The sequence below is a fragment of the Mobula hypostoma genome, chromosome 7 (assembly GCF_963921235.1).
Source record: "Mobula hypostoma chromosome 7, sMobHyp1.1, whole genome shotgun sequence".
In the NCBI taxonomy this organism is placed as follows: Eukaryota; Metazoa; Chordata; class Chondrichthyes; order Myliobatiformes; family Myliobatidae; genus Mobula; species Mobula hypostoma.
In genome coordinates, this window is record NC_086103.1 from 112,172,220 (window position 1) to 112,196,605 (window position 24,386).

The 24,386-nt window shown below is 39.1% G+C and overlaps 1 protein-coding gene across 1 annotated transcript in view; it reads right to left on the reverse strand.

Moving 5' to 3' along the window:
* The window catches only part of cfap300 (cilia and flagella associated protein 300), a 63,720-nt gene that overhangs the window by 31,361 nt on the left and 7,973 nt on the right, over positions 1 to 24,386 (reverse strand). Inside the window, exons 3-5 of the mRNA XM_063052821.1 lie at positions 19,170 to 19,245; positions 10,887 to 11,053; positions 7,269 to 7,441 (exon numbers count right to left, since the gene is read on the reverse strand). Of these exons, the coding sequence (XP_062908891.1) occupies positions 7,269 to 7,441; positions 10,887 to 11,053; positions 19,170 to 19,245 (416 nt within the window). The remainder of the gene's footprint in view (positions 1 to 7,268; positions 7,442 to 10,886; positions 11,054 to 19,169; positions 19,246 to 24,386) is intronic.

Consider the following 24,386-nt stretch of genomic DNA (forward strand, 5'->3'; position numbering starts at 1 on the left):
GGAGGAACTGAGGGAAATACATGTTAGTAGGAAAGTGGTGTTAGGTAAATTGAAGGGATTATAGGCAGATAAATCCCCAGGGCCAGATGGTCTGCATCCCAGAGTGCTTAAGGAAGTAGCCCAAGAAACAGTGGATGCATTAGTGATAATTTTACAAAACTTTTTAGATTCTGGACTAGTTCCTGAGGATTGGAGGGTGGTTAATGTAACCGCACTTTTTAAAAAAGGAGGGAGAGAGAAACCAGGGAATTATAGACCGGTTAGCCTAACATCAGTGGTGGAGAAAGTGCTGGAGTCAGTTATCAAAGATCAAAAAAACAGCACATTTGGAAAGCGGTGAAATCATCAGCCAAAGTCAGCATGGATTTGTGAAAAGAAAATCATGTCTGACGAATCTCATAGAATTTTTTGAGGATGTAACTAGTAGAGTGGATAGGGGAGAACCAGTGGATGTGGTATATTTGGATTTTCAAAAGGCTTTTGACAAGGTCCCACACAGGAGATTAGTGTGCAAACTTAAAGCACATGGTATTGGGGGTAAGGTATTGATGTGGATAGAGAATTGGTTGGCAGACAGGAAGCAAAGAGTGGGAATAAATGGGGCCTTTTCAGAATGGCAGGCAGTGACTAGTGGGGTACCGCAAGGCTCAGTGCTGGGACCCCAGTTGTTTACAATATATATTAATGACTTAGACGAGGGAATTAAATGCAGCATCTCCAAGTTTGCGGATGACACGAAGCTGGGTGGCAGTGTTAGCTGTGAGGAGGATGCCAAGAGGATGCAGGGTAACTTGGATAGGTTAGGTGAGTGGGCAAATTCATGGCAGATGCAATTTAATGTGGATAAATGTGAGGTTATCCACTTTGGTGGCAAAAACAGGAAAACAGATTATTAGCTGAATGGTGGCCGATTAGGAAAAGGGGAGGTGCAACGAGACCTAGGTGTCATTGTACACCAGTCATTGAAAGTGGGCATGCAGGTACAGCGGGCGGTGAAAAAGGCGAATGGTGTGCTGGCATTCATAGCAAGAGGATTCGAGTACAGGGGCAGGGAGGTACTACTGCAGTTGTACAAGGCCTTGGTGAGACCACCCCTGGAGTATTGTGTGCAGCTTTGGTCCCCTAATGTGAGGAAAGACATCCTTGCCATAGAGGGAGTACAAAGAAGGTTCAGCAGATTGATTCCTGGGATGGCAGGATTTTCATATGATGAAAGACTGGATCGACTAGGCTTATACTCGTTGGAATTTAGAAGATTGAGGGGGGATCTTATTGAAACGTATAAAATCCTAAAGGGATTGGACAGGAAAATTGTTCCCGATGTTGGGGAAGTCCAGAACGAGGGCTCACAGTTTGAGGATAAAGGGGAAGCCTTTTAGGACTGAGATGAGGAAAAACTTCTTCACACAGAGAGTGGTGAATCTGTGGAATTCTCTGCCACAGGAAACAGTTGAGGCCAGTTCATTAGCTATATTTAAGAGGGAGTTAGATATGGCCCTTGTGGCTAAAGGGATCAGGGGTTATGGAGGGAAGGCTGGTACAGGGTTCTGAGTTGGATGATCAGCCATGATCGTACTGAATGGCGGTGCAGGCTCGAAGGGCCGAATGGCCTACTCCTGCACCTATTTTCTGTGTTTCTATGTTTACTCTCACTTCTCTTTTACTCTTTATATATCTGGAAAAAATGTTTGGTATCCTCTTTGATATTATTGACTAGCTTGCCTTCATAGTTCATCTTTCCCCTTTTATGGTTTTTTTAGTTGTCTTCTGTTGCTTTTTAACAGTTTCCCAATCCAAAAACTTACCACTAATTTTTCCTCTATTGTATGCCCTCTCTTTTGTCTTAAGTTGGCGTTGATTTCCCTTGTCAGCTATGGTTGCATTATCCTGCCTTCTTCTTTGTGATCTATCCATCCTGCGCCTTCTGAGTTGCTCACAAGACTCCAGCCGTTGCTGCTGCGCCATCATCCCTTAAAGAGTCCCCATCCGATCAACTTTGGCCAGCTTCTCTCTCATTTCTCTCTAATTCCCTTCACTCCACTGTAATACTGGTACAAATGACTTTAGCTTCTCCCTCTCAAATTGCAGGGTAAATCCTATCAGATTAGGATCACTGTCCTCTAAGGTTCCTTACCTTAAGCTTCCTAATCAAATCCAGTTTATTAAACAATACCAATCCCAATTAGCCTATCCCCTAGTGGGGTCAACCACAAGCTGCTCTAAAAAGCCATCTTGTAGGCATCCTACAAATTCTCTCTCCTGGGATCCAGCACTAACCTGATTTTCCCAATCTACCTGCATATGGAAATCCCTCAGCTGTTGTATCATTGCCCTTTTGACATGACTTTTCTATCTTCCATTGTAATTTGTAGCCCACATCCTTGTTACCTACAGAGGCCTGTAGGTAACTCCCATCGGGGTCATTTTACCCTTGCAGTTTCTTAACTCTACCCACAAAGATTGTACATCTTCCAATCCTATGTCATCTCATTCTAAGGGGCTTGATTTCATTTTTTACCAACAAAGCCACACCACCCTCTCTGCCTACTTTTCTGTCCTTTCAATACAATGCATATCCTTGGATGCTAAGCTCCCACCTATGATCTTCTTTCAGCCGTGACTCAATGATGCCCACATTGTCATACCTGCCAATCTCCTACTGCGCTACTAGTTCATCTATCTTATTCTGAATACTGCATGCATTCATATATAATACCTTCAGACCTGTACACATAACCCTTCTTGGTTTTGTCCCCCTTTTACACTGCAACCTGTCCCACCAACTGGAATTTTGCCCTATCATCTGCCTGTCCTTCCTGACAGTTTCATGACACTTCCTCTCTTGTATTCTCAACCCTATCACTCCAGTTCCTATCCCCCTGCCAAATTAGATTAAACCCTCTCAAACAGCTCTAGCAAACCTGCCTGCAAGGATTTTGGTCCCTCTCGGGTTCAGGTCCAGCCAAAGAGTTTTGGCCCGAAACGTCGACTGTACTATTTTCCTAGATGCTGCCTGGTTTGCTGAGTTCCTCCAGCATTTTGTGTGTGTTGTTCAGGTATAAGCCATCACTTTTATAGAGGTCATACTTTCCTGAGAAGAAATAGCAATGATCCAAAAACCTGAAACCCCGCCCCCTGCACCAATTTCTCAGATGAGTTTTGAAATATTCTTATGCATTGGGTAATTCATGGTTTTTATCTGACAGAGCTGAATCATGTGTTCCAGAAGTCAGTGAATGTTGCTACCAGCTGCTCTCCTTAGAATACCCCAGTGCAGCATTTGTTCATTCCTTGTATAAACTCAAACAGTAAAATTGCAACAGTTCAACACTGACAGATGGGGTTTTACCTGAAGATTAATACCTCAGAAGTGAGCAACAGACAACAGTCAATTATGGTGGCATTATGTCAGGAAGACTTCAGGTGACAGCACATGTTTGCTATTATCCTACACCACAATGATCACCTCCCAAGGCACTGCTGTTTAACAAAAATTCAACTTATTAGAATTTTTAATATATCAATAACTTTCACTTGTTTAGCATAAAAGTTACCTGCTGCATCAGTCCATGACCAAATGTTACATTGATATTGCTGCACACAGACATAATTTCCTGAAAGGTTTGAATGGAGTTACACTATGTGCAATCATCAGTGAACATTGCTGCTAATGATGGGGACAGATAGAAAAACAGTCATTTTAAAGCAGCTGAAATGGATTAGACACAGCCCCAAAGAATAGCTACAGCAATATCCTAGGCCAATGATGATTGACCACCAATGATCACAGCTTCCTTACTTTGTAGGAGATATGACTCCAATCAGTTCATTGTTTGTTTTGGCATATTTAATCAAATGAAAGAAACTTTGTGGCACAGGAAGAGACCATCAATCCAGCACGTTCTTGGGTTAAAAGAGCTACTCAGTCTAATCCACTTTGCAGCAGGGCATGGCTCTTTAAGTGCACATCCAAGTACCTTCGGGCTCTGAGTTCCAAACACCTATCAACCCCAAGTGAAAGACTTTTTATTTGCCTCCCCTATCAGTTATTTTAAGTTGATTTTCCTGTATTGAGTAAAGGAATTTGTCTTTCTCATTTATTTTATCTAGTTCCTTCACAATTTTAGATAGCTCAAATAAGTCTATTTCATTTTTTTCCTTTAGATACAATCTTCCAGTCCTTGCTACATCTCCATAAATCCCTCTGTCCTTGTTACAGTAAACATAGTCACTTGATATCACATTCGCAACAACAACGTTTATCTCTGAGAACAGCATAAAGATTATCTAAACACTGTAAAATACTGGGCACAAATGCACTGTTGTTAGTGCAAGGACACAGAAGTTAAAGGCGCTTGGGGAAAAGATCACGCACGAGTTTTGCTGCATTGGATTCAAGAGGAATTTAATGGACTAAACTGCAGAAGATAACTGATCAGTGTGCACAACATTTGGAAGTCTGTCAGAAAGCATGCAGTTAACATCTATGAGACTGGAGCCTGGCACCAAGGTGTGCAGAGCCTGGGGTCCATCTTCCCGGCATGGAACTCGTTTCCAGTTTTATCAATCTGCTTATTGACTCAGTCATGATACAGCATCTTATGCTCAATGTCATAGCTTCCACAGCAGAATAAGTAACTTCCATCATGCAGTCCATCTGATGAAAGGGAAGTCAGACTAAAAGCAGATTCCATGCCATATCATCTACAGATAATCCCGTCAACCAGTCTCTACTTTGGTATTGTAGCTAAATTATCGCTGATGAAGTAAATTGCCATAAGACAGTATGATGATTCAGAGTAGACTGATCATGCAGTTATAAACCAAATTAGATTTGCCCTGCTTTTTGTGAAGGCGAACTCATAAATGTAAAAAAAAGCAAAAGGAGATTGGCATCAAACAGAGATTTCAACACCTCATCCAAGAATTAGGAAAAAAATGTCTCAAACATTAATGATTCCCAAAGTTCAAACTGGGTAATTTGCTTTCCTGAACACTCAGGGTAGATAAGGCCTGAGCATAGACACAGTGCATTGGGAGTGCCTGAGGGATAATAGGATAACAATGGAACTTAGGGGAGTTCTTGTACAGTGATACATTATATATCTACATTATTAATTTGTATGTACCCAATAAAAGTTGGGCTTAAGGCAGTGTTTTAACTTTCTCTTTAATATTCCAGAAATCACATTAGATGAGTAGGTATGACAACCACCACCACCATATTAAAATAGCAAGCATACTATATTAGAAATGAATGTTATGTACAATAAACTTAATCTGGAAAGTTTCAATCATTTAAAAAATTTGCCCCAGAATGCACAGTTGTCTTGAAATTACCCATTTGTTGGGATGTTTGTTGCATCACCGGCAGCAGCCCACCAGTCATCAAGGACATATATACAGAAGATGCCAGTAACGTCATAAAGGATCCTACCCACCTTGCTCACGGACTGTTTGTCGCACTCCCATCAGGAAGCTGGCTACATAACATCCACGCCAGGCCCACCAGACTCGAAAACAGTTACTTTCTCCAAGTGGTAAGGCTGATCAACACCCCCACCCACTAAACAAGCCCTCTACACCCCCAACCGCCACTACTTTATCATTTCCTGACAGCCACCTTATGTACAGACACTCCTGTACCTAGCGTCACTTTAAGGACATACAATCAATCTATGTATAGAAGCTAGCTTATGTATTTATATTTATTGTGTTTTTAAAATTATTATGGTGTTCTTTATCTTATTGTTTTTTTTGTGCTGCATCAGATCCGGAATAACGATTATTTTGCTCTCCTTTGCACTTGTCTACTGAAAAAACATGAAACAATCTTGAATCTTGATTATTTTGTAGACGCATTGCTTCATTTATTTTAAATAAGTTGATGTTTTCACTGGAATGATGGAGAAAATTTCAGACTGATGTGTTAACTATTTAGCTCCAAATTTTGATATTAAGTTTCAAATTACCATTTGAACTTATATTTAGGTCATCAAGGAAAATTCCATTTCAATGGCATGTAAAGCTGATGAACTTGCACTTAAATATGCACCAAAAAAGTTTGAACCAAACCTCTCAGGCGGAAGATGACTCCATATTAGTCAGAACTTAATTCCACTTAACTCTTTTGTGGGAATGACTTGTTCTGAATCAAGCCTATTTTGCTTTCAATTAAGCTTAACTCAGGTCTGAAAGCTGACTCTATAAAACGACAGGCTGCATGGGTGGAGATGCCTTTTTCTGAGGAAAACACATGGAGAAGCCACTGCCAGACCGCAGCAATGGTGCACACTCATTGCATCAGTCAGAATGCAGCCCTATGCCTCATATGTTTGTTATGCTAGCCCACCTAGCACAATGTTCACAAGCAAATGCTGCACACTGCTTCAATAGTTTACTCCATACATGCAGTGAAGAAATTAATGTAACTGTTTCATTACTTCAAGTACACCAATAAGGGCTAAACCCTTAGCTAGATTCATGGCACAGGAATCGAGATGACAGGGGTCTGTACCAGATTCAGTCGCACTATCAGCAACATATCTCTCTCTATTTAATGCTATAATAACTTATTTTGGAGCTTATTCCTTTTTACCAAGCAAGGTATTGCTGCATTCTTTTAAAGCCATTAAACTGAAATACATACTGTACTCCTTTCTGCAAATTTTATGTTCTTCCACTGAACCCATACTGAAGTTACTAATCAGCATGATCCTATGAATCCCAAGGACCAGAACGTGTGTGTCATCATTGTTGTTTCTTCTGTCCAATTTCTAATACACACCTATATAGTGCATGTAATACTGTGTAATAGTTATTACAAAATATTGAATGCACAACATAGGAGCATGTAATACTGATAATAGCCAAAGAGCAAAAATTATATTTCAGAAATTGTTCATTTTTTCTGAACATCATATTTTAATGGCAGCAAACAGGAATAGTGAAAACACATGTCAGTCAGCATGTTTACTGAAGGGTTTCTACTCTCCCTTGCTGGGGCAAATTTATTTGTACATGCAAGTTTATGGCTTCATGAATTTTGTTTAACAGAAACAATCACTTAAAAGAAAATTTAAAATTTTGTCTTTAAATATATTGGAGAACATAGTAAAAGGAATTATAAAAGAGAAAGACTGAAAAGATACTGACACTTTTTATATTCAAGAGCAGATCAGAAAAAAGAAAAATAGAACATCTTAATGTGCACTATGAGGGAATTCAAAGCATTAAAATATAATAACCTAAGAGCATATTTTACAAACCTGACTATTTCTTTGTAAACTGCCTTGGTGGTTTCCAGGTAGGGGTCAACTGTATCTTCAAATTGACAGAGCATTCCACCCAAGCAGAAATGTTTGAAGAGACAGAAGATAAATTCCTTACGTTCTGTATCACTGAATATTTGATAATTGTCAGAGTCTTCCAACAGTAATACCTAAATTAGATAAAGAATACTTATTAATGAAACTAAATGAAACATTAAGAATGAGCAAAATATCAATTACTTGTTTGCCAGATTAATGGTTGGCAGATAATATCATTCAGCGTGTTACTCAAAAGCCCTTTTCTATCCTATGCATGGACTTACTCTGTCATTCAAAGCTAAAAAATACAGAATGTAATTTTTGCACTTCATTTTATTTAAATAATTGGCCGATTAGTCTATCGACAAATTATACAATTCCGTTCCAATGTCATAAGATCAATGCTGTACTTCTAGCTAATGCTTTAAATTATTAATAATAACTCATTTATAACAACACAATTTTAAGATGAAACTGCATGTTGTAACAGAATACAAAATAGCAGGAGCTGTATTGAAATATAGGATTATAATAAAAGTGGCAGAGATTCAGGTGACACATTTTATAGGATGTCTTCTACATAACACCAATCATCTGAGGATATGTATTTTTTGTCACAATTGTGTAGGGGAAAAACAAAGCAATTATTCTTTGTTTAATTTATTGAAAAGATTCAATGCAGAATGCAGCACAGTAAAGTGGTTATATAGAGGACTTCAAAATTAATAGATTCTCAGATAGCCTAGTGTTAGTTAAGTATTTAACAACCCAAACAAATACTAGAACACAGAACATAGAACAGTACAGCACAGGAAGAGGCCCTTCAGCACGCAATGTTGTGCCAAACTAACAACAAAAAATTCCAACAACCTGCTGGTAGGTCAGCAGGCTACAGTAAATCAGCATTTGTTTCATTGGGTGACAAGGGATTTATGAGATATTGATAGGCAAATGAGACAAGAGTATGTTGTTGGGAAATGCTTGATGGAACAGGATTGATGTGAAGGTTCTGAGTGATGGCATAGGCTCGATGGGTTGTATGCCGTCCTTCAATATCATAAGAAAATTGTAATTAATAAATATAAATGATAAAGGAGAAATATTAGTGACATTGCTGACACTGCAGCATTCCAAGACAAATTGCTCCCCAACTGTCACTTCAAGTCTCTATGTCAGTATGTTAGTTTAAAACATGAAAAATAAATTCAGAAAAACTAAAGAGGATGTTTTGTAATTTTCCCAGCATCAGTAAGCTTTAACAATAAGTTACTTTAGTATACAAATTAGCAGTTATACAGATTCATAAACTTCAAAGAATTAATTGATTGTACTGTTCAATACCCTTGCAATGATGTGCAACTTTCTTTAACTAAAGGTTTATGTAATAACTTTAATGTAGTAAAACAAACTGAAGTAATTTACAGGCATGTTTCAAATCGAGTTTAGCAGTGAATCATTCTTGGAGATAACTAAAAGTCGGGTAAAGGACTAAGTTTAAGAAGCATCTTTGGAGAGGGTAAGAACATTTAAGAGGTAGAGTACAATCATCAAACTTGGGTAACAGTACTATAAATCTGGCCTGGATTAAGCAGCCTTTAAAATCACCAATATTAATGTGAATTCTCAGTTGACAAAAATACTGCTCCAGCAAAGGTTCGCATTTTGCAGCCACACCAAAAGATAAGAAAGAAACTTAGTTGTAACAAATAAGTTCACATACAGGTCTTAAATTGGGAGCAACACACATCAAAGTTGCTGGTGAATGCAGCAGGCCAAGCAGCATCTGTAGGAAGAGGTGCAGTCGACGTTTCAGGCCGAGACCCTTCGTCAGGACTAACTGAAGGAAGAGTGAGTAAGGGATTTGAAAGTTGGAGGGGGAGGGGGAGATCCAAAATGACAGGAGAAGACAGGAGGGGGAGGGATAGAGCCAAGAGCTGGACAAGTGATAGGCAAAAGGAGATACGAGAGGATCATGGGACAGGAGGTCCGGGAAGAAAGACAAGGGGTGGGGGGGACCCAGAGGATGGGCAAGAGGTATATTCAGAGGGACAGAGGGAGAAAAAGGAGAGTGAGAGAAAGAATGTGTGCATAAAAATGAGTAACGGATGGGGTACGAGGGGGAGGTGGGGCCTTAGCGGAAGTTAGAGAAGTCAATGTTCATGCCATCAGGTTGGAGGCTACCCAGATGGAATATAAGGTGTTGTTCCTCCAACCTGAGTGTGGCTTCATCTTTACAGTAGAGGAGGCCGTGGATAGACATGTCAGAATGGGAATGGGACGCAGAACCAAAATGTGTGGCCACTGGGAGATCCTGCTTTCTCCGGCGGTCTCCCAGTCTGCGTCGGGTCTCGCCAACATATAAAAGGCCACATTGGGAGCACCGGACGCAGTATATCACCCCAGTCGACTCACAGGTGAAGTGTTGCCTCACCTGGAAGGACTGTTTGGGGCCCTGAATGGTGGTAAGGGAGGCAGTGTAAGGGCATGTGTAGCACTTGTTCCGCTTACACGGATAAGTGCCAGGAGGGAGATCAGTGGGGAGGGATGGGGGGGACGAATGGACAAGGGAGTTGTGTAGGGAGCGATCCCTGCGGAATGCAGGGGGGGGGGAGGGAAAGATGTGCTTAGTGGTGGGATCCTGTTGGAGGTGGCGGAAGTTACGGAGAATAATATGTTGGACCCGGAGGCTGGTGGGGTGGTAGGTGAGGACCAGGGGAACCCTATTCCTAGTGGGGTGGCGGGAGGATGGAGTGAGAGCAGATGTACGTGAAATGGGGGAGATGCGTTTAAGGGCAGAGTTGATAGTGGAGGAAGGGAAGCCCCTTTCTTTAAAAAAGGAAGACATCTCCCTCGTCCTGGAATGAAAAGCCTCATCCTGAGAGCAGATGCGGCGGAGGCGGAGGAATTGCGAGAAGGGGATGGCGTTTTTGCATGAGACAGGGTGAGAAGAGGAATAGTCCAGATAGCTGTGAGAGTCAGTTGGTTTATAGTAGACATCAGTGGATAAGCTGTCTCCAGAGATAGAGACAGAAAGATCTAGAAAGGGGAGGGAGGTGTCGGAAATGGACCAGGTAAACTTGAGGGCAGGGTGAAAGTTGGAGGCAAAGTTAATAAAGTCAACGAGTTCTGCATGCGTGCAGGAAGCAGCGCCAATGCAGTCGTCGATGTAGCGAAGGAAAAGTGGGGGACAGATACCAGAACAGGCACGGAACATAGATTGTTCCACAAACCCAACAAAAAGGCAGGCATAGCTAGGACCCATACGGGTGCCCATAGCTACACCTTTAGTTTGGAGGAAGTGGGAGGAGCCAAAGGAGAAATTATTAAGAGTAAGGACTAATTCCGCTAGACGGAGCAGAGTGGTGGTAGAGGGGAACTGATTAGGTCTGGAATCCAAAAAGAAGCGTAGAGCTTTGAGACCTTCCTGATGGGGGATGGAAGTATATAAGGACTGGACATCCATTAAATTGGGAGCATTTTGCTTTAGCAGGAAACTTTCCATTCAGTTACACTTTTTAAATTTTATACACTGTTGCCATCGGTATGTAATGACATTTTTTTCAATTAAGGTCCTACCTGTCGAAGCTGATCAGCGACAACAAATTCCCCATAGAATTCATCCAAACATTTATTAATGTGCCCTGTTTCTCGTACAATACCATTACTGTACAAACGATCAAAGAATGACATTGAAACTTGCTTGCAAGGAATTTCCTCTGCTTCTGTTTTCTTAACTTTCACGCCTACCAAGGTAGAGTTGAAAATCAATATAAACATTAGCTTAGAAATTGAATTGCAAAGTATATGCTTTTGAAATGCTAGTTGACTGAATGCAAAAAAATTGACACTTAAATATGATCACAATCTCACTGGACTTGTGGAACCTACAAAATATTACCTTTGACTGTTTACTTCCATGCATATGACATGGATATGCTTGGAGTATGTAGAATATCCATGGGATTATGTCAATTCACAAACAAACCTCAGTTTCCAGCTTCCCTTTCAAACTGAAACATTAACGTCATTGAGACAGGGAGGACCTCCTGCAGGAAAAGAGATCTCAATTGCAGACATACTCTGAATCTGTGCATTTTACAAAAATCATCAAATATTTGGTGGAGCTGGGCTTGAGACTGTATTTCATCAAGGATTAGAGAGCCACAGATTCTTATGCTTTAATAACGTTCATGCTAACAGTTTTGTACATCTATATAAATATTATTTGCCACAAAATGTCATTATCCTTCTATGCCTTGCCTATTTAAGTGCTTGCGTAAACGTCTCATAAGTGCAGTGACTGTATCTGATTTCCATATCTCCTCTGGCAGCAACTTCTCAATATCATTTCTTCTCTGTATTAAAAACTTTCCTTTCACCCGAATCATCCCTTATTATGGGGAAAAAGTTTCAAACTACCTATGCTGCTCATAATTGTACAAACGTTTATAGATACCTTCGTCAGTTTATCCTCACCCCAGCCTCCTTTGCTCCAGGTTAAACAAACCTAGCTTACCAATCTTTAACCATAATATTGATTTTTTTGCATCCTAAAATTTAGGTAGTCACGGGCTGAACTCGTATGACATTCTAAGCTCCAAATGTGCTTTGAAACACTACATAATTGTACATTTTCACTTCCCTTTGTGCTTTGAGGTGCTTGCAAAATATGCAATGACAAGATTTCATAAGTACTTAAGGAAAATGGCCACGAATTATAAGTAGTCCATTCACCAATTCAAAGATTCTGGCTAATAAATAATACTGTGGGATCAATATTATTTTCCTCTCAGCTCAAAGGTTCAAAGGTCCAATTTAATGTCAGAGAAATGCGTACAATATACATCCTGAAATCATCTCCTAGTAAACCTTAAAGATTCTATACAGTACTCTAAAAATCATCTTTTTCAAGCTTGAATGATCAAATACCCAGACTTCTATGGAATACGGAATTTCAAAGATTCACATCTTCATCAAGATTTGTATCAAAGAAGAAATATCTTCTTTCCATCTTAAATTAGTGACTTCTTATTCTTAACAATGTTGACACCATTTCAGAGTGTGTGGAATTTTGGAAAATTACAACCAATGTAGTCACTATCTTTTTAGCCACTTCTTCTGAGACCTTAGGATGAAGGCTACCAGGTGAGGGGACATCAGCCATTAGTCCCATGAGTTTAGCAATCTAGTCATTTTTTTCTCATGAAATGTATCAATTTGAATTCCATTCTCTTTTGGCCTCCTGATTTTCTTTGTTTTTGGAGCTTTCAGTACCTTGAAATGAATACAGATACAAAGTATTGATCAAAATTTTCTTCATTCCTTTATTTTCTATTATTAATTCTCTAAGGGACCAAATTTTAATTTTGCAACTATTCCCCCTTTTCTGTACTTGTAAAAGCTGCCTATTGTTGTATTTAACACTAGGCCACTCTCCTTTCTGATTTTCTCCCTCTTCAGGTTATCTTTAGCCAATTTATAATCTTCTAGAGAGCCACTTAGCTTCACAACATTACAAACATTTACTTACAATTTCACACCATTCTTAGCTCTATTTTCCACATTAAACTAGGGCCATTATCTAAAATTATGATCCTTTTGCTGTAGCATGAATTGCTGTGATTAACCTATACAGTGCTTCTAATTACAGTGCAGATGAAATTCTAGGCAAGGACCTTTAACGCTATTACAGACTGGTGATCACTGATCAGGGTTACTGTTGTCCATAAGGAGCTTGTACGTTCTCCCTGTGACCTTGTCAGTTTTCTCTGGGTGCCCCAGTTTTCTTCCAGATTTGAAAGACATATGGTTAGGGTTAGTGAGTTGTGGGCATGCCATGTTGATGCTCGGAGCATGGCAACACTTGCAGGCTGCTCAGCACAATCCTCACTGATTTGATTTGACACAAGCAATACATTTCAATATATGTGTGACAAGTAAAGATAAACTCTCTAATCTCTTCAGGAAATTCTTAATCACAGCAATCAATAATGGACACCTAGATCGTCGAAACAAGCAAAACTTGAATGCTGTGATAAGGGGCTTCATCATGTCTAAGTGGATGATCTGTGATGGTCAAATAGCATATGCTATCTGTTCCTTTGACATCACTAGATTTTTGTAATAAACAATTGTTTGTAGATTGAATAAGTTTAACAAGGTTCTCATTAGCAGAGCTAATAAGTGGAGAGAAATCCCTTAACACAGAAATTTGAAAGATTATGAATGCCGATCCCACTGGCAAAAGTCAATTGTCTGACTATTCCATACAGTCTCTGAATACTTTTCAATTAGGCTTTAGGGAAGACAAGTTTCTGTCCACTAATCATTGAGAACATAGCTAAAATAGAAAAATTTGGAAATAATTAGCAGATCTGGTTGCATACCCTGCATGGAAGAGAAACAACTTTTAAAATTCAGGCCAACATTTTTTCATTAGTAGTGAAAAAAAGCAAATAATGTTTAAATTGTGTGACAAGTTCATAAGCAGGAAAAAGTAGAGAGGGAAGAGAAAGCAGGAAGATATATGATAGGAATGAAAGAAGGATTTTAAATTATAAATGGCAAGATGAAAAGTATGATGGTGCAGGGTAAAACTGGATCACAATAGGACAATTAATTAAACAAATATTAGATCCAAAGAAAGTATAAAGAGGCATTGGAGTATCATTACCAACAGCAACTGTTAAATACAAATTTTCTTCAAATTTACTGGCAATGGTTCTACTGCTTCCGATATCTCTAAGTAACATCTCTGACCTTCACACATTTCACCTCTGCACATGCCTATTAAAATCTCCCTCATCTTGTGCCATCTTCCCTTTTATTATTTTATTTTTTCTGTTTTCCACTTCATTGGGTGGCATGGTAGCTTAGCAATTAACATAATACTACTACTACAGCACCAGCAACCCAGGTTCAATTCTGCTGCTGTCTGAACTCTCTCCCCATAACTGTGTGGGTTTCCTCTGGGTGCTCTGATATCTGCCGAGATTTCAAAGATATACAGGTTGGTAGGTTAAATGGGTGGAATTGGGCAGTACCAGCTAGATGGGTCAGAAGGGACTGTTACATACTGTATCTCTAAGTAAAATCTCTCACCTTCTTTGTTCAGTTTCATGCTCTCAATCTTTCCCTCTATTCTACTCATTGTTCTTCTGGTCGACAATGTTTCATGCACATATAATTAGACACTTAACAGGTAAGAACAATGAGTAGAATAGAGGGAAAGATTGAGAGCATGAAACTGAACAAAGAAGGTGAGAGATTTTACTTAGACATCTGCAGCATCTTTCAAGTTAACACTTCTGGTGGACAATCTTTCATGCACATATAATTAGACACTTAACAGGTAAGTGTTAACTTGAAAGATGTTGCATAAATTACAAGCTTTTCTAACAGGTTTTATTTAAGATTTACAAAATACACAATATTTTGATTTTGTACTTTGGTGTTTCTCAATATTCAAAGTCAAAATAATCAAAATGACAGATTGATATTAAATAAACAATTAAATGGCAATTTTGAATAAAGATTATTCATTTCCATATTAAGGTCTTTAACATGTCTATCATCTGTGGTTTAGATAATTTACACATAAGCTTAGATAAAGAGTGAAAGTAACCTAAATTTCTTACCAGCACACTATAGTGATCTGCACTGGGCTTTTTTCACCTCTGGTTTGCATGCCAATATACCATCTCCCCATATTTACAATGTAAATATAAAGGAGAATGTTTAATTAAATAAATAAATAAATTGAATAGCTGTCACCTATGACTCACACAACAGAATACCAAATACAATAATTTAATTCATATTTTAGATTTTTATTGATTTCATATTTACTGAGACTGAAACTAGATTTACATTTAAATAAAGATCTTGAATTAATAAGTACTTCAACATAAATTCCTTAGCTGGGATTCCTTTGTGGGATTTGAACTTATGTTTCTCAATTAATGGCTCAGAATTCAAAACTCTCCTGTGTGAAAGCAATTAGGGCAAGTTACCACTGGACAGTTAGATAAAAGCCAAAGCTTTGATTACCTTCTTAAATTATCTAAAGCAAAGTTTGCATACCAAGTGTTTCTCTAAATGCATACATTAATATTGTGCCTATGCATTTCACTACAATTATTTGCAATAACGTCTCAAGAATGCTTGGAGAACCAGAATGAGTAACACTTTAATACTAATAGTGACACACTTTAACTAATGTTAATATAGTTAAAACTGAGGAAGCATCCATACTTAAATGTTCAAAACTGAGAAAATAAAGCGGGAGATTAAACATCTACCTTCTACACCCTGAAGCTGTTCTGAGTCATTTACCAATACTACTGATCAATATCCATTACAAGACCACACACTCTAATAGGTATCTCTGACCCATTCCACTCTCCCATTTTCTCGGATTCTATTGTATCTGTTCTGATAATGAGACTTTCTGTTCTAATGCCTCTGCAATGTCTTCTTTTATCATTATTCATGGCTCTCTATTTCCCAAACTTCTATTCTCAGTTCCTCCAATGTCCTCTCCTTGCACCCATTAGTCAGCACGTATAACAGATCATCCTCCATAATTTCCATTCATTTCAAAAAGATTACAACCAGACAAGTAACCCCCCCACCCGCCATCTTTCAAGAAATGTTCAGAATCACTTTATTGCCAGTATATGAAACATACCACAATAAAACACATACCATAACAAACAATTCAACAGGAACCAACAATTTATAAAACAATAGTGCAAATAGCTATGGGCAATCAGCAATTAGCAGAACGGTCACATGCACAAACATCAATAGTCAAACTTAAATGTGAAGATATGAAGAGACTCAATAATTATCAACAGAGCAAGGAGTGCAAGAAAGACCATTTAATTAATGGACCTTGTGTAGGGACAGTTAGGCTATTACAATTGAGTTTTATTGAGAAGTTGGATAGCTACAGAAAAGAAGCTTCAGAGATGACATGTAGTCCTGGTGGTGATGGACTTGGAGCGTCTCCATGATGTCAATTTGGTGCATAGGTGACTGCTAGGGTGGGTAGAGTCAGCAGTAATTTTTCCAGCTCTTTTCTTCGCTCTGGTGATGAACAGGTCTTTTTAAATCAGTAGCTGACAACCAATGATCTTCACTGCTGTGTGGACCACTCACTACAACCTGGACTTGGAGAGGGAGGAGGTAAAGGGAAACCACATGGTGATGGAAGTGGTCACAACGTTCAACAATAGCTGAGTAAAAATTCATCAGGATACACCCTGAGATGTTAAATTTCCAAAGCTGGTGTGGGAAGAACAATCTCTGTTGGGCTTTCCTAGTAATGAATGTATCCTGCTTGTCCCACTTCAATGTATTGGTAATAGTAGTCCCCAGGAATGTGAATGACTTGACCACTCACACAGCCTGACCAAGGTAGGGAATTGTTGACAGAACTCAATCCTCATTTCCACTGTTTTGATAGCATTAAACTCCAAGTTGTTATGAGCACATCATGATGCCAGATAATCTAGCCCTCTAGGGAAAGGGCTATTCCCACTGAGACTCCCTGGCTCACTCTCCATCTCCATTAATCAATTCACTTCTCATGACATTCTTCCATGCAACCACAGGAAATAAACATCTACCCTGTAGTCTCATCTGTCCCCATGAGTCAGGGACCCGGGTTCAACAGGTACATTTAATGTTAGAGAAATGTATACAATATACATCCTGAAATTCTTTTTCAGTTGCAGTAGAAATTAATCTGCATTTTTTCTAATATAGTTAATTGCTTTTGGTGGTCACAATGTAATTTTCAATATATTGAAGAAAGAAATTGGTTGATTACACAGTAAAACACCGTTGTTCACTCTGCAAAGCTGACACTGAGCTTCTAGTCATCTGACATTTTAATTCTACACCCAGTGCATTCTGATACCTCTGCCTTTCACAGCTTTCGTGTTCCCAGGAAGCCCAACATAAATTTAAGGAAAAGAATGTCATCTTCTGTCTGTGCCTTGGACTCAAAACTGATTTAATCTATTTCAGATAATCACCTGTTGTGACAGAGCAGTACAATTCCAATACAAGATCATCATCCTTAACTCAGTTTTTCTCTTCTACCTAATCTGCTTGAATTTGCAATATTCTCTCTAGTTTCAGATTTCTAGAAAACGCGTGGTCTGCAACTCACAATTTGAGAAAGTTCTTCATACTTTCTCTGCCAATCTCCTGTCAGTCATCTACTCTGAAAGCATTGTGATCCCTAGATCATCAGCATTCCCATTCCCATCGTTCTCTCTCTTTCTCTCTGCAGTCTACAGCCAGTCTCGATAAAAGGCATTTATCTGAGACATTAACATACACAAATGCTGAAAGAACTCAGCAGGCCAGGCAGCATCAATGGAGAGGAATAAAGAGTTCACATTTTGGATAGAGACCCTTTATCCATATTGATGTAGCATTTAGCACGACCCTATTACAGCTCAGGGCATCAGAGTTCAGAATTCAATCCCGGTGTCCTCTGTAAGTTCATACGTCCTCCCAGTGGAATGCATGGGTTTTCCCTGGGCGCTCCAGTTTCCTCCCACAGTTCAAATGTGTACCGGGTAGGTTAATTGGTCATTGTACATTGTGTGATTGGATTACGGTTAAATTGGGGTTGCTGGGTAGCACAGCTCAGAGGCCCACGTTAGATCTCCAAATAAATAAATAAATAAATAAATAAAAAGAATAAAAAGTAAAAATCACTATAGATGCTGCCTGGTCGGCTGAGTTCTTCCAGCATTTTGTGTGTGTTACTCTGGATTCCCAACATCTGCAGAATCTCATGTATCAAGTCAAGTTTATTGTCATTTAACTATATACATGTATACTATCACAGGAGATAATGTTTCTTTGAACCAGGGTGTAAAGCACAGTAGTTCACATAACACACAATAACTTAGAATACAATCTACAGATGAATTATGCATAAATAAACAAAGTAAAGTGCTTAACTTAAATATTGTCAGGTCCGGAACTAATTAACTAGTGGCACTTTGAATGGGATGTGGCAGGGAGTTCAGAAGTGTGATGGCCTGAGGGAAGAAACAGTTTCCCATCCTGACTGTTCTTGTCTTTATGCATCGGAGTCTCCTGCTGGATGGTAGAAAGTCAAAGAGATAGATGGGTGGGATTCTTGATAACACTAAGGGCTCTGCTTATGCAGCGCTCCTGATAAATGTCCCCAATGGATGGTAGGGAGATGCCTATGATCCTCTCAGCTATTCCCAAAGTCCTTTCTCAGGACTTCCAAGAAATAACCATGTTTCTGTCTCCACATGTGCTGTCTGATCTGCTAATTATTACCAACAATTTTGTTTTTATTTAAAGCAGCAGGATTTAGTCCAATACATATTCCAGTTTAATCAGATCATATATAAGTTTACATTGAAATTTAGTTTTACAAGATTTTTTTATAGGTTATAGACTCAGCCAACTCCATCATGGGCACAACTCTTCCGATCTTCAAAGATATTTTCAAGAGGCACTGCCTCAATAAGGTGAAATAGAGCACTAAGGACCTTCATTAGCTTGGACATGCCCTCTTCTCATTATTACCATTAGGGAAGATACATAGGAGCCTGAAGATCAACACAAAGATTCAGAATCTGCTTCCTCTCTTCTACCATCATATTTCTGAATAGTCCACGAACTTGTGAACACTGCCTCATATTTCCTTTTTACCATTATTTATTTTTTGTAATTTATGTATTTACATTCCACTGCTGCTGTAAAACAACAACTGCCACATAATGTAAGTCAGTGATAATAAACCTGCTTCTGATTCAATGACTTTGGTGCTAAAAGTACTTTGTACTTTGGTCATACCTAGAGTTGTCCATTCACAAGTTAAAGGTGAGACCACTTTAAGATTGATCACAACATTGGGATCCTTGAAAAATGCCTATGGATTTAGAACACATAAAATAATTATACTTAATAACCAGTACAATAAATACATACAAAATGAGTACTCATATATACCTTATAATACTTAAAGTATATGTTTTTTGTTCAAATTCAATTCACTGCCTGCGAAGTATCTTGGAATCACATTCACAGATTAAGATGCACTATAAATGCAGATTCTTTTTTGCTGCTACCAGTGCCCAACTCAGATTAGTCTTAATGTAAATCTCATCTCTTACCCCTGAATTTTGAGGTTGTGGCTTCAGGTTCTATTTTAGAAATATGACCATAAAGTCCCGGTGGATATTCCCAAAGAATGCTGAAGGAATGCTGCTCTGTCACTATTGCTATCTTCCAAGTGAAATATTTAAGTACTTTTTCAAGGAAGTTAAAAATTCTATGATATTCAACTGATCAAGAGCAAGAAAGGTTTCCATTCTTTGTCTTTCACTTAAATAATTTAGTTTGATTACTTGGTGATCATCATTGTTTGCGAAACCTTGCTGTGCACAAATTGGCCATCATTTTTCCTATATCAAAAAAGTGACTAAACTTCAGCTATAAGCCATTTGGGATGTTCTGAAATTCTGAAAGATGTCATACAAATGCACATTCTTCTGTCTGTTTATAATTTGCTCCACATCATAGCATAGTAGTTTAGAAATTCATCTGTGGTTTTCCTAAATTACCCATTAAAGAAAGATTCAGTAGCCCCTGAGGAGCAAGGTATCAGGTACAGTTGCTTTCCTGGTGCATGCTCTCCTTTAGCCATTTTAGAGACCACAAATGAAAACAGTCTGGGACTGGGTTTAGATCTGAGAGTTGGAAGGAAAAGCTGGCAGTATGGGCGATGTTCAGGCCTGAGGAGAGGAGAGGGAGGGGATCAGGTGAGGAGCACAGTAACTCTGCAAGTAATGCTACTGTCTCATGGATCCTGTATTCTGAGTTTGCTTCTGATCTCCGGTACTGTCTATATGGAGTTTGTTTGTTCTTCCCATAACTGAGTATTTTTTCACCGAACACACTAGCTTCCTCTAAAGATGTGCCGTTTTTTTTAGGTTAATTGACCATTGTGAATGATAGCTGGGAGGAAAATCAGCAAGGAGTTGCTAGGCATGTAAATAAGAAAGAAACTCAGTGGATGTGATTGCTTCTTCTAGTAAGATGTTGGCACATGCAAATGCAGCGGCTTCTTGCGAGCCAACCAAAGGTGCTTTTTTCTTTATAAAATTTGTATTTTATGGTCGAAAGACAATTCTACTTCAAAAACTTCGAGTACTGCAGGACCACTCCATCAGTGAACTGCTTGCTGATCGGAGGAGCTGGATTAGTGTCAGCAGCAGAGCTGGCTGAGGTGTTGAAGGGGCCAGCTGGGATGTTGGAGAAGGAGCCGGCCAACATGTTAAAGGGGCTGGCCAAGACACTGGAGTTAAGCTGGCTGAGGTGTCGAAGGTTGGGATGTTGGAGAAGGAGGCAGTTGGGACATCGGAGGAGTTGGTTTGGGTATGGAGGGGCAAACCGTGTTGCTGCCTACTACTTGGAATCTTTGAAGTTGGTGCAGTATAACGATGGGAGATTGTCTTGGACATGTTACTTGTGATTACAAGACTCTGTTGGACAGTGATAATGTAAGTTGCCACAAGCCTGTTACAGACATCCCACCCTGCAAAAACTCATTTCAGAGAGGTAGCACCACCACCCCCAACCCTCCCCCACCGCCCCCCGCAACTGTGAAATACTTGAGCAGCCTTCCCTGCGCTTAGCCTCCCTAATATGTTGTGGTCCCTGAAAGAAATAAAAGCATAAGGTGTACCCTTATTATATTATCTTATGCAGAAAATGTGACATTAAAATATGTACTTATATTATATTATATTATCATGGAGTCGCATTTTTATTCCATTACAACTTTAAGCAAGTCTACAGGGAGTTTGGCCTCATCACATAGAACATCCTTAGCAGCTAGCCAGCTAGTTTAAATAATGTTAGCTATGTTAATGAATGAATGACACCTGTTAAACTCAACTCATCATGTCTTTTAGAATCATTTAATCCACCATGGGCAATAGAAAAGTCACTGTTGCAAACAGTGCAGTGAGCAATACTCGCATTATTTTTGACCCCCCATTAGGCAGGGGAACACTTTAGTGTTGTCTGGGGTGAAGTACGTTTTATATTTTTGTTTGGAACACTCTGCCATGGCGCTGCAGGACACTAAACTGAACTGATGGACAATGAAAGAGAGCGAGGTCGACTGTAAAACCCACTCACAGAGAAAACTGATAGGTCTACTTAGCACAAAAAGTGACCAATCAGGATGCTCTCTCTGTCACTCTCTTGCTACATATCTCTCTCTCTCTCTCTCTCCCCCTCTCTCCCTCCCTCCCCCCCCCTTCACTTGCTTTCAAAAAATTGATTTCCGGGATATTGTATATAACTTGCGGGTGTCAGGGAGCCACTATCAATATGCGGGAGACTCCCGGAACTTCCGAGAGAGGTGGGATGTCTGCTGTTACCCTCGTCTGGTGGAGGGACATGGGAGCTGTGTAGCTTCAGTTGTTGCAAGGACTAGGCCTCAAGCCTCAGGCTTGCCTGCTGCTGTAGACCAGGTGAGAAGATGGGGAAGCGTTACAGCGTGGCTTCTGTGCTTGGCTGGAGCCTTGCCTCTCCCGTTGGTGCTGCCCTCCTTTGTTCAAGCAGTGGAATGATAGGCTGGTTTGCGTGTGTTTGCACACTGCTAGGAGACTATACTATTGATTGTCAGACGTTGTCACTCTGAGCCTTGGATTATATTTTTTTTTTCCGAGTGAATATGCTTCTTTGCTTGCTATTTTAAATTATGTTACTCACTATTTTAAATGTTTGCCTGCTATTTTGAGTGTTTTGCACCTTGGCCCAAGAGGAACGCTATCCCATTCAGCTGTATCTATGTATCATTTGAATGATAATCAAACTTGATTTGATTTGAGAGCTGGCGAAGACTTGATGGCCTGAATGGCCTATTTCTATACCCTAAGAAAAAGGAAATACATAGGTAGAAATGACGTGATTTTATGTTCAATGTTTCTTACAGAAGTTACAGCCTTTAAGATTTGGGCTGGTGAAAATTGGAAATAAAGGCCATTAAGCACGATTGGAGCCTGGGTCAAGAGATCAGAGCCAAAGTGGCTGGAAAACTTGGTGAAATGGTGGGAGACTTGAAGGAGAGAAGCTAATTTTTGAAAAAGGGCAAGTGGAAGTGCAAGGGTCAGATTTTTATTTCTGGGATGCTCCCTGTAGGTGGTGATACTACACAAATCACACAGCTGAAAAAAAAACAGGGCACTACAGGTGTATTTAACAGGGGAACATTGCAACCAATTTCCCACTCCAAAAGAATGACTTCATTCCAAAGACAACTGCCATGGAAATCAAAAGTATTAAAATGACTCATGTCCAGATGACTTGAAAAATTTCTGGAGTGATATGGTGACAATAATGTTGCACTCCATTTAATGCTGAAAAGTAAGTCCAAATTCTGAGGTTTATGTTTCATTGAATTATACACTACCTAAAACTATAATTAAGTTACTGTTGAAAATTTTACTCATAATTAAGTACAATGGAATTGAAATATTCATTTATACTTTTTTTTGTATCTAAAACTCATATAAAATAATGGTGAAGAATTTCTTAAAAATCATTCAAACCAGCACCAAACACACAGACAGTTTTAAAATAAATTAATTATGCCACAAACCAGTTAAGATTATGTTTTCTATAATCTTCTAATGCTAGTTTCAAATTTAATCTTAACTTTAAGATAGCAAACCCTATACCTGAAACTGGTCACATCCCAGGTTGAAGCTGCAAGATTTTGCTGGTGACACTACTCTTGAAAATCATTTTTATGGGCATCCTGGTAAATCTTTTTAATTTTTTTATTGGAAAATACGTTGTCACTGTAAAAGTGATTATTTCATAATAATAACACAAAATGATTTCCCTCTTCTTTAAAAGTGAATGCAGAGCAACTCTGAGTGGTCTGGGTGTGATTACTGATTAAGCCTGTAAGATATGCTATATTGGTTGTCAACAATTAATTGTTGCTTTTTGGCTGTTACGTCTTTCGGGATTGTGTCATGTGACTGACATCTCTCTGGACTACAATAATGTGCATAGAATGTTCAAGAGACATCATTACATCCTTGAATAAACTTCATCTGTGTCTTCAAGCTTCACATGTACTACTCTGTATTTTCTGCATTTGAGGCTGGCTAACTGACCCAAGTCTGATGGACTGCATGTATATGGTCCAGCTCAAGTCTGATATATGTTCTGACGGAATGTTTGGAGTTGTGTTATGTCAATTTGGGCATGGCCAAAATGTCCCAATTCAGGTCAGGTTGATGGCTTTGTTTCACCATATATCCTCCGTTCTTGATTAAACAGTAATGTCTGTGCAGCAAAGCAAGTATTTTCTGTTTTTCCACAAGTGCCTCTGAAAAAATTATAACTACTTGGGTTTGGATCAAATTTAGGTTGAGTCTTAATTTTATACCTGAACGAACCTCTGTTCTGTAACAAAGTTTAACACTGAGATTAAGAACTTACTGAAAGCATATACTTTGTACTACCTGGGAAGAAACTCTATCCCATGATAATAAATAGCATACATGTTCAGAAGGACATACTGAAATGTTTTAAATTAAAACTATTAAATCATTCTGCATTTCTAGTAAGTACAGTACTGTGCAAAAGTTGTAGGCACATAAGTATAGCTAGCATGCCTAAGACCTTTGCACAGTACTGTATGATGGTTAAACATAATAAGAACATAAGAAATAGGAGCAGGAGTAGGCCATCCGGCCCATCGAGCCTGCCCCGCCATTCAATAAGATCATGGCTAATCTGTCCGTAAACTCAGCTCCATCCACCTGCCTTTTCTCCATAACCCTTAGTTCCCTTACTATGTAAAAATCTACCTAACTGTTTCTTAAATATATTTAGTGAAGAAGCTTCAACTGCTTCCCTGGGCAGAGAATTCCACAAATTCACCACTTTCTGGGAAAAACAGTTTCTCTCATCTCCGTCCTAAATCTTCTTCCCTGAATCCTGAGGCAATGTCCCCTAGTTCGAGTAAGTAGGAAGGCGATT